This window comes from Patiria miniata, unplaced genomic scaffold (genome assembly GCF_015706575.1).
Source record: "Patiria miniata isolate m_02_andy unplaced genomic scaffold, ASM1570657v1 HiC_scaffold_3, whole genome shotgun sequence".
NCBI classification, from domain to species: Eukaryota; Metazoa; Echinodermata; class Asteroidea; order Valvatida; family Asterinidae; genus Patiria; species Patiria miniata.
Window position 1 is genome coordinate 29,030,707 of NW_024037069.1, and position 17,849 is coordinate 29,048,555.

At 41.5% G+C, this 17,849-nt stretch overlaps 3 protein-coding genes across 3 annotated transcripts; all 3 read left to right on the forward strand.

The window, feature by feature from the left end:
* The first annotated feature begins 489 nt into the window (after positions 1-489).
* On the forward strand, positions 490-9,562 carry LOC119736639 (angiopoietin-1 receptor-like). Its single transcript, XM_038210655.1, has 13 exons — positions 490-559; positions 1,095-1,436; positions 2,963-3,217; positions 3,433-3,567; positions 3,800-3,955; positions 4,214-4,300; positions 4,445-4,535; positions 5,479-5,714; positions 5,941-6,249; positions 7,025-7,306; positions 7,546-7,854; positions 8,561-8,857; positions 9,255-9,562. The coding sequence occupies exons 1-13, from the start codon at positions 490-492 to the stop codon at positions 9,560-9,562; spliced, it is 2,877 nt and encodes a 958-aa protein (XP_038066583.1).
* A 150-nt stretch (positions 9,563-9,712) lies between these two features.
* Positions 9,713-11,455, forward strand: LOC119736640. Its single transcript, XM_038210656.1, has 5 exons — positions 9,713-10,003; positions 10,468-10,597; positions 10,755-10,855; positions 10,949-11,152; positions 11,253-11,455. The coding sequence occupies exons 1-5, from the start codon at positions 9,862-9,864 to the stop codon at positions 11,453-11,455; spliced, it is 780 nt and encodes a 259-aa protein (XP_038066584.1). The 5' UTR covers positions 9,713-9,861.
* A 2,246-nt stretch (positions 11,456-13,701) lies between these two features.
* On the forward strand, positions 13,702-17,135 carry LOC119736641 (retinoschisin-like). Its single transcript, XM_038210657.1, has 4 exons — positions 13,702-14,032; positions 14,919-15,053; positions 15,950-16,152; positions 16,284-17,135. Exons 1-4 carry the CDS (start codon positions 13,702-13,704, stop codon positions 16,419-16,421), a joined length of 807 nt encoding a protein of 268 aa, XP_038066585.1. The 3' UTR covers positions 16,422-17,135.
* Positions 17,136-17,849: the final 714 nt, after the last annotated feature.

Here is a 17,849-nt window from a genome sequence, read left to right on the forward strand (position 1 = left end):
TACCGGTAGTGTATGTCCAAAAATTCATGATACAGCCTTAATTCTCAATTGTCCGTATTAAAGTCAGACTATTGTACATCTGGAACTTTTTTCGAAGACGGGGGCGTGGCTAAGAGGGGTACTAAGCAAATCGGGGAGGTTTCAACCCCCCCCCCCATGCTCCGCCCCTCCTGGATCCGCCAAAGCTCTCTACAACGCGACCACAATGCATTCAATCAAGGTCATAAGTCAACTAAAAATACATGTATTGCACATTGTCAGTGACAGATTATCACGTTTTAGGTAAAGAGGAAGCTGGCAACCAAAAATTGCTGACATTTTTTTTTCTTCTACAGCCTTGAACAAATTGAATCTTACTAAAAACAATAATATAATTCACTTCCTTCTCCCTTAATATGCATTATAGACTTCCTTCAACCATGAAAATGAAAGCATTAATAATAATTAAAATCAGGTTTACAGCGCAGTTTGGATGGTGAGCTTGACAACATGGCGGGGATCATGGAAGTTCGTCTCCAACTCGCTTGGCAATTGTTGCTATTTCTTGGACAATGCAAAAGTAAGTTTTCGAATGGTTTGCATGTCTTTTTAATTCAAAAATGATTATGAGGGAAAGATAACTGAGTCACCATGGAATTGAATGAATGCTAGGGCGGTTATTGAAGTATTAAAGTACAATAAGTGATCAACAAAATTGGCGCATGTGTATTATCTGTTGAGGTTTTGTTCAGTTTTAAGAAAGTCAAGGTCTTATTGTTACGCCACCACCGGTCACCCCTACAGAAAACAGAATGACTGCGATGTCTTACAACACCAGAGAAACACACAGATTGAAAATAATGACCAATCAGTAAATATAAAATGAAAATAATAAATCTGTCGAGCAAATTTTCTTCCCGAAATGAAATTAGTTCTGGACACAGCAAAATAAAAGGTCATTAGCATAAACCTTGTACATATAGATTTGAAATGGAGGTCGTATGATACATCCACAAAGTGGAAATTATTATTAAAGGGTAAAAGTGATGGTACTCAAAAAATATACACAGCATGCCACCGTTCTGTATTTTTTTCTCACTTTGCTTGCCCTGCAGGTGTTTCAGCCTTCGTTGATTTCACCTGTATCACCAAGCCCCGTATTGATATCTACAGCGAAGACACCTACATCGCCGGCTATCTACATGGCGGTAATGCTACGCTGTCCTTCGCTCGAACAACCTACACAAGCTTCGATAACATAAACGACCAGTTAGGGCTACCTTCAGTCCACTACTATTTGGAAACGCATTCGTCATCTACAGGAGGTAAGATCTCTATTCTTCTATTGCCAGCGCCTGGAGGAAAGACTAGGATTGGAGCCTTCGCCTGTAGAGCCGTTATGACGGGAAGGGGTAGGCCTAACATCAGCATTGGTACTGTCATCATGAGCAAAACCGGTAAGTTTAATGGCACCAGATTACAAAACTACATTTGTTCTCAGAGAAATGAAATGAACTACGGAGTTACAACGCGATGCAAACTAAGGCTAGGCTTATTGGTCGCACCCAAATTCATTTCCCGTAGCCTCAATTCTATAGCTGCCTTGAGCTGTATATATGTTAAGTAAGATTTGAGGCTTTGCATGGTGGAGATACTAAATAATGAAAGGTTTGCGGAAACGCCATGTGCGAATAAGTTCTCAGCTAAGAGAATGGTTCTGAAAAGAACCAGAGGTATAAACTCGACGTTCCGGTCAGTATAATGAAAGGTTTGCGGAAACGCCATGTGCGAATAATTTCTCAGCTAAGAGAATGGTTCTGAAAAGAACCAGAGGTATAAACTCGACGTTCCGGTCAGTATGCTCTGACCGTCTTCAGGAGAGTGTCTAAACTCTAAGAAAGTGAATACTTAAGTAGCAAAAGGCGAAGTCAATGAAGTGAGAAGTTGCATCCTGTGAGGATGCCAAGTAGGCAGGATCCTAGAACAAGCTTGGTGCCCACTGAAGTGGAACAGTAGGGTTGAAAGTATGGTATGATGTCACCTCAACGACATCTGGCTCCCCACTTCTCCAGACTGATGGGTCTCCTATACCCTAGGTCCTCAGCTACCTCCTTAGACTGATGGGTCTCCTATACCCTAGGTCCTCCCTCTGCTGACACTGCAACCCTACTGTTCCACTTCAGTGGGCACCAAGCTTGTTCTAGGATCCTGCCTACTTGGCATCCTTACAGGATGCAACTTCTCACTTCATTGACTTCGCCTTTTGCTACTTAAGTATTCACTTTCTTAGAGTTTAGGCACTCTCCTGAAGACGGTCAGAGCATACTGACCGGAACGTCGAATTTATACCTCTGGTTCTTTTCAGAACCATTCTCTTAGTTGAGAAATTATTCGCACATGGTGTTTCCGCAAACCTTTCATTATTTATGTATATATGTTGTGAATGTAATGGTACTAGCCGTGGCGGGAAAATTTTTATGTTTTTGTTTTGTAGATGGTATTATTTTGTAATATCATCAATATCATTCATCTCAACGTTCGAAAAAAGTCATATCACAACCTACACGTTTGAAAACATTGTCACCATCTTAGTGTTGACATTGTGAAGATGGGATAATGACGTTTGGTTTTCCAACGTGTAGACGACGGTGCGAATGTTTGGTTTTGAACATGTAGGTGGTGTGTGATTTTTTTTCATTCCGAGCGTGTTTTATTTAAAATAGCAATGACATTTTTTAAAACGCTTAGATAGGTCAAGATCTTCTTGTGGGCTTAAAATTTGCTATTGTCCGATTTGGTAGAGGAAACACTATCTTGCCGTCTCACCCCGGTCACTTTGGCGCACATTATAGCCGTATTAGGGGCAAATTTCGATGAGTGATAAAAAGCTTAAGAGACGTAGCCTGCAGGGCGGTGTTTTAGACGTTGTTTCGGAAGTCGATTAAGTCTTCTAACTATCTCTATTTATCAATTTTATACACAGCTGACTTCCTCCCTACCCGAGTGAGTCGGACCGCAAACCGGGGAGATGCAGTCAATCTGACTGTCACTGCAACAGACCCATACCGTACCAACACTCGCTGGAGAAAGGACGGCAGTGCACCATACCTGCACCAAAGGGACAGTTTTAACTTTGACATTGCAAATGTAACTCTCTCAGACAGCGGGGTTTACGAGGTCCATTCTGCCGGGGAACGTAGCACTGGAAAACAGGCACTCATGCGGTTGATTTTCAGGGGTACTTTTGCTCATTATGTTTTATATCTTTTAAAAAGTTTGAACAAAACCAAAGCAGTGTTTACAAATTCACATGTACGGTTTTTCGACTAAAAACATTGTGACTATAATAGTCACGAACTGTGGACCTAAACCACGTGAGATATCTCAAAATGTAAATATTTTGCAAGCCTGTTCAATCACTGCATATTCTAAATTTGTATATTCTTTTCACAGCATGCCAAAAAGATAAATGGAATGCGCCCTCGTGCGACAGGGTTTGCCCCGTCTGTTTCAATGGCGGTATGTGTGACGACTGGAGTGGAGACTGCATTTGCCCGCCTGGATTCAGCGGCCAATTCTGCGGAATACGTGATTATATAAAAATTCCAGATTTTTGAACTATCCTCCCCCGGAACGTTATTGGAAGATATTTTTTTTAAAACTAAATTAGAAAACTGTCGAATTCAATAACTATATACCTGCTGTTTTGTAGCGCCAAACGACTTTAATTCAGTATTTGGCCCTATATAGAAAAATCCATTATTTTGAAAACTATGTGAATTTCGATGTACACGAAGGAATTGTTTTCGTTCCTATATAGCGAAAGGCACCAACTGCTTTGGCCAAAACGGAAGTTTTCGTTGCGACTCACCTGAGTTAGGAGGCGGTCCTACGTGTGCAGGGATGCTGTTCTGTTTACCAGATCCTTATGGCTGCTCGTGTGCTGCAGGGTACCAAGGAATCGACTGCAATGAAAGTAAGTAACAGGAAATTTAACAGTATATGTACATGTCTAGTGTCATTGTTATTAATCCTTAAATATAATGGTTAATTGGTAATACATCCATTCCCCTTTTCATTGGGTGGCTTATTTACCGACAGTGATTTTATGTTGCCGACCAAAAAAGCGCGCCCATCAGTGTAAAACAAGAGACGTGATTATTTCAAAATGTTTGCATTCATTTATCGTCACTTGCCATCAACCCATTTGATTTCTACCATGATTGTTTCGTAGCATGTGGTGATGGTTTCTACGGAGCAGACTGTGGACAGACATGTCACTGCATGGACGGGGTCGCGTGTGACGGAATCAACTGCCAAGGTAGCACCATTTCGTTGTCTATGTTTTCTTTCGCTTTCGCCTAAAGTGCATTAAAATAATTTTGTTCTGATGGTGTTTTTATCTGATCCTGTGAAATAAACACTCGTGGACAAGACTGTCTTATTTGTCACTGTATAGACCGAGACAGAACTACGGGCGAGTGTTTCGGAGTCTGCGCGCCACGATTCACGGGAATCATTAACTGCCGCTTTATTTGCCCTTGTTTCACAGAGAAGTAAAATCAAAAATTCAGTTATTTCGGTCGGTCTGTTTTGTGACGAGCTTACCTCAAATAACTCAAACATTTTCTCATTTTCTACAGCAGAAAAATGTTTGCCATTTAATGGAAATAATGCATCGTGTGGTACAACCTGCACAGAATTCCTAGGTAAGCGTGGACTTTGTTATGTCGACTTATAACCCTGCTCAGTGGTCTCGCGTTTACACTGGTTTCCAACCACGAGTTTTTTCCCTTTACAAACATATTGCATTCCTTTTACTTCTTCAAAGGCCATACGAATGTTGTTGGGAACCTATACTTATACCAATAAACAAAAGTGGAAACAGAGAGAACGGGAGTTCCAACCCCCCCCCCCCCCACCCTAAGTTCAGCTGCTGACTATAAATGTTGTGATACTAGTAAAATGGGGACACAGAATAATTAATGGCATGCTAAAGTTCTAAATGTATTCTCAAATTGACTTCAGTATACAAGGGGGATCCGAGGGGGGGGGGGGCCAAAGAGGGCCATGCCCCCCCCCCCAAAAAAAAAACGAAACCAACTTTTTTTTTATGTGACATCGCAATAAAGGCAGGCAATGAGTACACCACAATCTTTTCCTAAAAAAAATTGGTTAAAGTGGTCAGAAATTGCCTCAGATCGCACCACAGAGCATCTACAATCCAAAATATTTTAGGGGCCCTTAAGAGGGCCCCGAACCCCACGCCGTAATTTTTTTGACCCACTTTTTTGGGGGACCCAAATTTTTTTTGGCCCCCCCCAAAAAAAATTGTGCTCTGGATCCGCCCTTGTCAGTATACGCCTTCACTCAACTCCCCCCTTGCTTAAAAGCTGGGTCCGCCCTTAAAGTTGTTAACCCATTTATTTCTGACCCAACAGCGGAGTCCCTAGCACCACAGAACGTTGTATCCTTTTATTCGATTGGAAAACGTTCTAGGACGTTCATTTGGCAACCCGTGAACTGTCCAAACGGCACGGTGATTGTGAATTACGTGTACAAGTTCGTGACAGTTGAGAGTGACCAGGAACTTGAAGCAGTACGGACTGAAGGCAACTCTGTATCTGTACACCTGCCATTGTGTGGTACACTGTATGAATTTGAGGTAGCTGCTGAAACCACCAAAGGCATCGGACCATTTAGCTACAAATCCATATTTGCGTCTTTTGAAGAAGGTACACAACTTCGTCTATTCCTGTTGTATGTTTCCTTTGAATGTTATTTACAAAAGGAGATTTCTAACTGCATAATAAAATTGGATATCGATACCTTCCAGGAATTTTGTTAGTGGCACATAAACATTTTGTTATCAAAATGTTTCTTTGCAGTTAAAAAAAAAATGGTCTTAACTGACAATTTTGAGACCAAGTTATGAGTCGTGAGCATTTATTCTCTTTAAAGTCCCAGATGCCGTTGACGGACTGACCGTTCAGGGCACCAGTCACAATGGAGTCACGCTGTTGTGGGAAGTTCCTGGAACTAGCCAAGAGTACCCCTGCCCTACATCTGACTACTTGGTGACCTTTGACCTCATAAACCTGGAGCAGTGTCTGGAGGTTCATCAACATGGCGGATCGGTGACCACCACTAACACCAGCATCACTCTGCGAGGACTGAAGGCTTACTCTACTTACAATGTGTCTATTACACCACGAAATCAGGCTGGAAACGGCACGACATCTTCAGCCCAATTTACAACTGGAGAAACAGGTAGACCTACCTCCTATTGTAACTTCTTCAATAATTGTTCCTCTCTTTATGTGCTGGAGTTGTCGATTTCGGCACCATTTTTTTTATGTTTGATCTGAATATGCATCCCCAATGGCACGCTGAACGATTTCAATTATGTTAAAGTTAGACATTCCCTGCTCTTAGTGCGGGGCTCGTGGTTTTTTTTAAGATTACCAGTCCTTGGCTCTCTTTGATACATCAAGCCGTTCAGGGGAAAAGTCGAAATAATTCGAAATGAACGTGTAATAATACGTTCATTAACAAGTATGACTGACAAATCTCATCCGGTAGCTACATAGACATACTCCATCTGGAGTACTGTGGCCTCGTGGTTAAGGGAACTGATTCGTGGTCTGTGGGTAAAGCTACAGGTTGTGGGTTCGAGTCCTGGCGGGGTCATAGTGCGTGTGCCCTTCGGCAAGGCACTTTGTCACTCATTGCTTCTCTCCACTCAGGAGTAAATAGGTACCTGTGAGGGCAGAGATGGTTATTGTGATCGAATTAGCTTCCTTGCGCCTAACAGGCTTCATCGAGCTGTATACTCCCCAGGGAGCTGAGATGGTATTTGGAATGTTTCATGTACCCAATGAGCAGGGGTGATAATGATGTAGCGCCTTGAGCACCAGTCCTGGTGGATACGTGCGCTTTGTAAATATCCACTTTTATTACTATTATTATTATTATCTATGTTGTTGCCGATGTGTTGCTGCTGTTTTCCTTGTAGTTCGACTACGTTAATTGTTATATATACTAGTTCCACAGATTCCACCCGAATTCAAAAGCAGTTCAGCAACGACTGACAGCATCACGTGGACATGGAACCCCATCCCTTGTGGAAGCAGAGGTGGCAACATTACTGGCTACAGGACACGTTTGTTTAGACCCGATGGGCTACTTGGTAAAAGGGGTGATTTAACCACGTCAGTGACATACACAGGTTTAGAACCCTGTACAAATTACACTCTTGCTGTGCAGGCATACACCAGTGAAGGAGGAGGACCATCAGTAACTTTGCATCAACAAACGGCCACTGCTGGTAATTAAGGGTCTCCGAGTTAGTTCAATACCTAACAGAAGAGATGAGTATTACACGAGGTTTAACGGACCTGGGTATATTACACGATAAAAACATTGATAATAAGACTGTACGTTGGATTTTCAAATCGACATCCTCCAATTCTCCCAAATGATAATCGATTAAAAAAATGGTTAGTTACCAATCTGTTTTTTCTGGGAAAATATTATAATATATTGTTATGCCTTCATTCCATACAGTTCCAGATGCTGTATCAGACATATCCATCCACGTCATTTCACGTGAACGAAACGAATTCGACGTTCGTTGGACCTCCTCCGATGGAGCCTGCCCTGCGACATCTTACAGTGTAACATATGAGCTCATCACGATGGACCGATGCACCATGCAGAACCCACCAATCATAACAGATGTAGGAACGGTCGACACTACTCACGCTACTCTCCACCTACCTGCGTATTACTCAAAGTACAGAGTATCCGTCGCGCCAATCAATGAAGCTGGACATGGTGAAGAAAATTCCATGGTTATAGATACAAAAGAAAACAGTAAGTAGTTTGCAGTGAGGCCAAAAAAAAATAAGTCGGTCTCTGGTCAGCGCGCGCGTCGATTTTAATCATGCGCGTCGATCTTTTTTTTCCAAAATGTTCCGCGGTAGCTCCAACAGTGCCCTCTATTTCCGCACCTCCTCAATTTTTTTTACCAAAGAGCACCAAGGAATGGGAAATTGCACCAAGGCAAATGATCGAAAGCACCAAGGCAAATTATGGAGGACACCAATGTACATGAGGACACCAAAAAAGCAAAATAGTACCTACCTTGTCTGTACAATCCAAGCTTGAAGAAAAAAAAAAAAAAAAAAAAAAAAGCCGCGTGGCCGCGTCAATTCCGGAACTTTGGTCTGACCAGAGACCGAATTTTTTTGGAGGGGCCTAACCTTAAGGATTGAAATTATTCAAATATTGATTTAATTTAAAAATATACTGCCAATATCGTAGCGGGGAATTTGATCTAAAATTGAAATAGTGTTGGTTTTAGTCGGTCGATCAGCCTACTCAGATGTGACGCGTACCAAATACCGCTGATTAGATACGTTCTATCAATTCCAAAGTTGGAACAAAATTAAGACAAAATCTTTAATGAGTTGGATTTCATTCGAAAATCACTTTATTCTCTGCACTGAGCTTATTTGTTGTTTGTTTGTTTGTTTGTTGGGGTGTTGGGGTGTTCGTTTGTTTGTTTGTTTTCCTTCAGCACCAACTGCAGCACCGGTTATCCGAAGTACAGCATCCAATAACAGCATCACGTTCTCCTGGGATCCCATCCCTTGTGGCAGTAGACGTGGCAATATCACTCACTACGAGTACAGATTCAGAGATCCAGGCCCATACGAGGAGGTCAATTCTATCAAGAAGAGAAACATCTCAAAACTGTCTGTTACCTTTCACGATTTATCACCGTGCACCACTTACTCATTCAGAGTTCGAGCATATACTCGCATAGGAGCTGGTCTGTGGACAAACTGGACACACCAAGATACAGTCGTAATAGGTAAGTAGCAACTTCATTTTGCAGGTCATTTCATTCAGCCCATGCATGGGCCAGGCATAAAAGGGTTGTGCGTTTCTCCTCGAAATTAAAAACAACCGCGTGGTTTACCACATTATAGGATTGATATGTTAGTATATTTAGTAAAAAACTGAAAAAATAATGTGTAATTAAATTACACAAATAAATACAGAATGATTTTATTTGCAAGGTTCCGAGTGATGTCGCAAAACAAGTTCCTTTTACTCACGACCATGTCTTGTTTTGGTTTCCGCAGATATCCAGTATGTTAAGCTTTAAGCCGAGAGACACGATCGCAGTTCTTTTAAGTCTTCGTTAATTTCGCTATAAATTCCTTTTAGAGATGCACTATTGCACTTTGATTTTTACTCTCTTCCAGATGAAATCCATTCTCTTAACCTCCAACCCTCAACCAATGAAATCAAGGCCTCTTGGACAACTGCTGGAAACGAGGACAACCCTTGCCCTCTGACCTCGTACCGCGTTAGCTACCAGCTTCTCAACTTGGAGCAGTGTCAACCACGGACCGATCCTGCAGTGATTCGCGCAGCAGTTGTGAATGGCAGTGACATCAGCATCACATCAATGCATGCGTACTCTACGTACAGTGTGCAAGTTGTACCAGCAAATAATGATGGCGCAAATTACTTGAAGAGCAAGACGGTTACGACTGATGAAGGAGGTTAGTACGAGTGCATTATAACCATAAGAGGGCGTTTTACACCAGTCGCTTTACGCTTCTGTCAAAATTATTGCTTCTGTTTCATTGCATTTTGGTTTTACTAGCTGTAGTGTGATAGAGCTTTATTTCTTTTTTGACTTTCAATTGAAATCTTTTTCTTGCAGTGCCATTGGCTGCTCCCGAATTCAACAAGTTTCTCCCGTCCAATCAGAGCGTCCGAGTGTATTGGCATCCCATTCCCTGCGGCAAAAGAGGCGGCGACGTCACAGGCTACACGTACGACCTGCGTGACGCATCTGGGTCCATGATACAAACAGACGACACCACGGCAGAGTCTGTTGAAGTTGATTGCCTTTTACAGGGGGCGTCCTACTCCTTCAGGCTGTGGGCGTTCACACGTGTAGGACCGGGACCCTGGAAGGAAGTTGATTTTGATATTCCCACAGGTAAAATGAAATACTCGTGTTACTTCACAGCATAATCTGCAACTCTTTATCCTCTTCTATGTGTATGCCGATAATTTGAAATGTTATGCAAACCCTTCGACCAAATGGATTTGAAGTTAAGATTATGTAGGGACGAAATGCAATAACGGATGAGCTGGGGATCGAGCTGGGAGTCATGCTGGCATCTTGATACATGGACCCTATTTAAGAATTGGAAAGTTAACAAGTGTAGCCTACGCTCAGTTTAATAATCAAATCAATTTACGAGGATTTCATACTATTTCGTGTTGCGAAATTGCCACATTGAAATGTAATTGTATTGTAATTGTATTGTACAGGGTTGTAATATAACCGCTGCGTGCATGTAGCCCAGCCCAGCACATGATTTTAAATGAGTATTGCAGTTTTGAGTATCTAAATTGGTATAAGAAGTTTGAAGATTTAATAATGGTTATCTCTTCTAGTCGGCCAAGTGAAAGGCGATACATCTGGAAGTGGTGTATCGAATCCGGCCTTCGTCGGTGTAGGAATCGTCATTGGCGTCATATTTACTGTGACTGCTGCCTTGCTGATAACTTGTGCCAGACACTTTCGGTAAGGAGAATCGCTTGGTTTAATTATGCATGTTGGCCAAAATTATTCAAAGAGAAAAATGAAACAAAGAAAAACATAGCCGGTATATATTGTGACCTTGCGGTACATGTTGATACATTTGCACTTATTGTCTAATACTCTTTTCTTGAACGTGCAGGAGACGCTGTCTGCAGTACAAGAGGCCGGATAGTAGCACCTCGCCCAACACACATGCAACTGATGACACCGACGCGATATACTTCAACATCAACGACGATAGTAAGGGAATTTTACTGAGGTAACAAGACATACCATTATAATTTCATGATATCCACCACCTCTGTAATTAAACCTGTGATGTTTTGTTCACAGTCCAATTGAAGAAGACAATGCCATCAGCAACACCAAGCCGTGAATCAGCTACTGGGGCATCCACTGTGCCGTCCGGGATGTCAACAACACGTGTGTCAGCACCTCACGCATATACTAAACGTTCAACAAAGAAGGCAACAAAAAATCCACACACACCTGCCCCTGATGACTCCGATGCGATATACTTTGACATCAAGGACGATAGTAAGGGAATTTTACTGTGATTACAAGAGGTAACATTAAAACTTCAGGATATTCGCTACACCTGTGACTAAACCCATTCCGGTATGTATTTTGTCCACAGTCGAATTGAAGAAGATAACAGCAACACCAACAAGCTGTGGATCACCTACTGGGGCATCCACTGTTCCGTCTGGTAAATCAACAACACGTGCGTCAGCACCTCGAGCATCCACCAAACGTTCAACTACCAAGGCAACCAAAAAGCCTAAGATGGCGGCCGTTCACGAAGGTGCGCACCACTACGAAAACACAGTCATTCCGTAGGTCTGCACTGAGTTTGGACACAAAATGAATTACAGAAAAAAAGGAAATTCTACTATGTAAAGTATAATAAGACTGGCTAAAGTGTCGTAACGTCGGAATTTAGATAAACAAAAACTGATTTTGCGTGAACGGTTGAGGGCGCTGTTCACCCTGCCTCTCTTTCCATGTGAGTAATGCGGCTGCGTCGGTATTGTGTTAGTCTGGCTCCCGTACCGAAATATTCTGACTATTCTGACGAACATTAGGTCAGGTTAAAAATAAAATGATAAAAACCCGGCTAAACATTAAATGATCCAAAGCGGTCAGAATCCTGCCCATTTCCGAAAATGTTGGGGTTTTTTGGAGAAAAAATTCGTTGACACTCGGATATGTTGGCATTCAGTTTTGCAAATTTTGCGTTAACATATTCATTGCGGGGTTTTTTTAAGTGCAAGGCGTTCTACCAAGTATCTTTATTAAATGCCCATCTGTTGTCGTGCATCAATTATGGACTCGTACGAGGGTTGGGATTTGAAATCCCAAAATTCAAATTTCAAATTTTTAGATTTGAATGTGACGGTCACCTATCTATTGTGAACCAGGCTGGGATGGATTTTCACCGCTAGGTGGTGTGTTAAGATTGCAAGATCCCTTGGCAAATAAGAAATTGAGTTGAAGGAGTATATTAAACATGCAACCCTGAAATGACAGGCATATTTTAAACTTCAATTTGGTCTGTTTTCCGTTGAACAAAGGATCTGAGTTTGACTCACGAAGTACAGCTGTTTAATTTTATTAGTATACTTATACATGTATGCCTATATGTAAGTTAATGTATAAATACTCAGAAGGAATGTACTTTGATTAAAGTGTTCAGATACGAGTATATATGGTATATTCATTATAATTTGTCTAATGCGTTTTTTTGTAAGCTGTATAGGACTTAAATATTAAAATTTTGCTCATAACTTGTTTTTCACAAGGGCAGAAAATAACTTCATGAATGACTATTGAAGTTGAAGAAAAGGGCTAAAATATCATAGGTTTGACTTACTGAGTAATATTTAACATTGAGATTGTAGTTTGACAGTTTTGTAATATACATACCACGATATAAAAAAAACATGATTGTCGTAAAGAGGAATTTGACGAGGCACTGTAGCGTCTTAGTCGATAGTCGATAAATATATTAATTGTTACTTCAAATAATTTAAACGGTACAGCCTTAATGATTAATATTGTGATGTAATTTTCTTAATGAATTATATAGTATTATATCAGATGACGCAACGCTATAATGATGCAAAAATACTTCATCGATTCATCGTTTCATCTATTTTGAGCATATTATCAAAATGTGTAGCCGACATGTCAACTGGACTTCTAACAAAATTACTTTTTTAACTTATACGCGTTAAAATCAATAAAGAGGCGAATAAAGCAAAGTGTTTCAATATTAATTCTGCTAGATTCATATTTTTGTCATGCAGCTATGGCATGCCCAGGTATATATATCTGCATGGTCCGAGGTAGGGCTGCCACTAATATCCCTACCGTGACATCTTCGGATATGTCTCACAGTTGTCTCACAATGCAACACCGTCCAATGTAAATGTGCTTAGTTTCAAGACATATGCAATAGTTTCAATACGCATGACATAGGCCCTATGCATACATGTAGTTGAGCGACAACGCCTGTGACGTGAGCGTATACTCGTTGAGCCGTGCACGCACGTTATGATCAAGTTCGTTCGCCAAAACGTATGAAAGAAGGCTGGGCAGCGCAGTAATTGCTTTCTTAGTCTTGCGTAAATTTAGTATGACCAAATTCTGGTCCGTAACAAGCGTTCGATTATTGCTGACAACGTCCGTAAACGTTACTCGTTGAACCGTGCACGCATTTTATGAGCAAGTTTATTGGTTCAGTTGCCAAAATGTATGAAAGAAGGCTGGGGCGCGCAGTAATTGCTTTCTAAATTCAATGACCAAATTATGGCTTATATTGCTTTCTTACGGCCTGCGTAAATTCAATGACCAAATTATTGCTTATAATAATCGTTATTTATTGTTGACCGACACCAAGTCAATTGGCGATCGATAAGTCAGCTCTTACGTTTCATTGCCCGCCTATATGAGAGGTCTACGCAAATTGCCCATCTCGTGTGGTATACGGTCGTATGTCGTCGGCCGTTGGCAGCATAGTCTCCGAGTGAAATAGTTTCTCCTGAAACACGCGAGGCATTTTACAACTGAACAAGCGAAACAACATGAATTGTCCCATGTTTCAGCAATATGGCCCATATGTTGTTTGGTGTTCTGCTCTATTGGCCGTTTGCGTGGTCCAGAGCGGAGCTGCCTGTAATCCCCCTACCGTGACATCTTCGGAATTCACGGCTGCTTCACAGTACAACAGCACCGTCAAATATCGAGTGATTCGGTCAAGCCGACGCGGATCTCACCTCAGGTGCGCCGCGGCCTGCCTCACGGAAGTATACTGCAGATACTTCAGATATAACAAAGATACCAAACAGTGTGAATTGTGCGATGACTCCATAGTTGCAACCAACGAAGAGATGTTGAAGTACTACAAAAAAAGCAGTAAGTCATTTTGTGTTCTTGCTGTTGCATTTAACTTTCGGCTCAGGTGCTGTCAAGGGCGGGAGGGGTTTCGCAGGCAACGTACTACGGGTATGTCCAGCGGCGAAGCCAGGGTTCTCATCCTAGAGAGGCGTGGGGGGGGGGGGGGGGCTTGAGGTAACAATGCATGGAGGGGCGCCCAGAAAATTTCATCCGTGCTGAAAGGTAAACAGTGTTTTTCTTCTGACACTCGGCCTCCATAAAATCAACTAGAGTGGGGAGGTGGGGGTGGGCTTGGACACATCTTCCCATGGGGAAACGTATATCACGGCTACATTAGACAATAACTACCGCTATTCGCTTTCCAAGGGACGTTACAAAAAACAGCCACTCACGAAAACAAAAGAGTTGGGGTAAGACATACGCAATAAATCGCGGAAAAGGGGACTTTGTGTTCTTCCAGCTAGTCATGGTAACTCATACGGCTGTGCTTTTCTCCGGATGCCATATTTCCAGTGGGGGGGGGGGGGGGGGACTTGGGGGCGCGACTTTGGGGGGGGGCGCGTGCCCCCAGGCCCCCCCCCCCCCCCTGTAGCTAGGCCGCTGGGTATATCCCCTAACCCCTCGTAGATCCATCACTGATTGAAAACTAGAACTGCGAGGGGAATTCTTCAATACTCTATTTGAAGTCCTTGAAAAACTTCCACACTCAGCCATGTCCACTTATGCGAGGAATTGGCCATTAAGATTGCAAGCATTCACATGTATCTGTTTGCATCCCAATATCATTGCGTTACTATAGTTCCTGAGTCGGGTGGCAAATAGACCCAGTGTTATTTTTCTTTTATTAAAATGGACATTGGTACAAAATTTACCTGTTCTCGGAACGATCGCACATTTTCCTCAGGTAGCCCTTCTTGCTCTGTGGAGGGACCTCTTGGGATGGAAGATGGTCGCATCCCGGATGAAAGCATCTCAGCTTCGTCTGTTTGGTCAAACCGCGCTGACCATGCCCCAGTAAGGGCAAGACTGAATACTCAAGGCAAGTCAATTTAAATGTGATGAAAGTGCACTTTTATTTCCATCACAAGCAAAGTTAAAACATCATGAGAACATGAAGCCGAAGCTTTTAGGGGCATGCTCATACTTAAATGCAAAACTGTAACGAACAATATACATGTATAGAGAAACAGGCTGTTCTGGCATCTGCGATAGTGTATTTTCGTGGAAGCGATAACTTATTAGGTTCAACCAGAACTAGTCCAACTACAGAAAAAAACATAATGGCCAAAATTCAGGGCTTCGGTTACCATTCGAACTTTATTCCATGGTGAACTATAAGAAAAAAAAAAGAAGCTTTGTTTACATCTGGAAATCTCCAGTACAGATAAACAAGTGTTAATTTTGCTTCAAATTAAAAGCAGGTACTGCTCATTCTATTAAAAGGGCAGAAATCCACTAATTTATTTAGAATTATAAATAACAATTACACATTTTCAGTGCTACTTTTCCGCTTTGGGGAAACTAGGGGTCATCTTCTTTGTGTGAGAATATCTCGAAAAGTCAATGGTCAATCCACCAAAAAGTGAAAAGAAAATGAAAAATGACATGCTGATCATCATTTTTTCTGTGCAGCATCAATACATGTGAGAGTTCTGAGTATTATAAAAAGAATGTTGGCATTCTTTATGGGCATTCAGCACTAGTGTCTATGGGAATTTTAATATAGGGTTGAACCTATACATGTACAATGTAGTCGGTCTGGAGAAGCTAGTACTCTAGTCCAATAGTCGTCTAGCCTTGGTTCGTACAAAGATTGTCGGCAACTGAGATTGTTTAAACATAGCAGTCGCTCGAACTTCAGATTCGAGCCAGATTTCCTGCAATAGGGCTATACCGTTGAATGCAGTAAGAAATGTGAGTTATTTCGTTCAACAGGATACGCTGGAGCCTGGGTCCATGACTTTGGTGATGTCAGTACATGGATACAAGTTGACTTCAATGGCACAGTCACCATCACTGGTTTGATCACCCAGGGGCGCGAAGATGACGACCAATGGGTGACAGAGTACCGAGTGACGTACAGCGATGACGCTCAGTCCTGGCATAACGTGACTGATGCATTTGGCACACCAATAAAGGTATGAATATTCAATAGGGCCTATGTACACCAAACATGTAAAAAGTCGCTTGCTTACTATTTTCTCGCCATAATGAAACTATCCAGACTACTTCTACATGAACACCGTTCTTATTTTTTTTTTCTGAACAGTTCCCCGGTAACATGGACAGGAACACGCTGGTAACCGCTCGTTTCCCGTTTGCCTTGCGCACCAGAATCCTGCGCATCAACCCTGCTGCATGGCACCTGTTTTCCAGCATAAGGTTTGAATTGATTGGCTGCTATTAGTCAGACTAATTACATGTTGTCAATTAGTGAGTCAAGCGAATTCAACGTTGAGATTAGTTCTGGTGTAGAACAAAACGAATATTTAGTCGACTTTCTTTTATACAAAGTCGTTCGGACCGGCCTATCAGAATTTGTATTAAGAGGAACATCAGTCCCATTCGTTGTGCACATACATGCACAGTCGGGACCAAGGCTTTGTGTTTTCTATAACTTCTATAACTTTCTATAACAGAATTTGTATTAACAGTGCTTGTACTATTAAACGAGAGTAGACTGTATTTATGCTTGTAAATACCGGCTCTATACAACATTTCTTTCATAAATTTGACTATTAAATAAGTGATGAATATTTTTGTGAATCTGCAAATTGATACATTTGCAGAGCACAGTGCATACTGAATAAAAATGTTTGTCGGGATGTATGCAGAGATAATCGTATTTTAAGACTTAATGTGAAAACAAACGAAACCTTCTAAATTCATTTTATAATAGGCAAATCTCCTCGGTAATCGGGACTAGTTTTTGAATTAACTTTCCCGCGTCGAAGGCTTCTTTCATGTTCATTATCATCATATTATTGAATTACCAATGTACAACAAATTGTTATCCGGAAATGTTAGAAAAACAAACCGTCTTTGAGAAACACTGGTGTTATTTATGTGTGAGAAACACTGGCGTTATTTATTTCATAACAAGCCCAGCAGAAAATCTCGGGGGGGGTGTGCAACCCCCGTTCAGCCACTGACTAATTTTATGATACTTGTAAAAATGGGGAGAAAAATTAAAACAAATGGAATGCTAAAGGTCTTAAATAGAGTTCACAAGTTTCAGGGGGTATGCCCCGGACACCCCCCCCCCCCCCCCAGCAGCAGTCCCCTTCATATTACCCCCACCCCACCCCGTTTGCGTTTTGTTTTAGCCTTTTTTCGTCAATGTGATGTTTTCTTTATATTATTCATACTATATTAAATTTATGTAGTAATTAAATTAAATGTAACACAGAGAACTTATCAATTAGGCCTACGCGTAAAATACTTAAACAGCCTCAAAGTTAAATAAAGGTTTCATTGTAGAATTAGACTTTTTGACTACTTTTGTCGTTTTCTTATGTTTTGGCCTTTTTAAAAACATGGAGTTGCAACAACTAGCATCCCAAAATATAGTCAATTTGAAAAGAAATGAAAATAACTTGCACATAATTATTGTATATTATATGACCAGCAAAAACACGAAGGCTACACTACAAAATATTTCATGCGTCCAGATTTTCATGACCACTTCTCACAAACCTTAAGTCATGGCCAGGGGCGGATCCAGGATTTTTTGCAGGGGGGGGGGGGTTGTCATCAGCAAATCAATGCTGCAATGTAGACAGGTTTTTTGTCCTGACATTTGGCTCCGTAAAATCAATGGGGGCGCTCTTCAAAT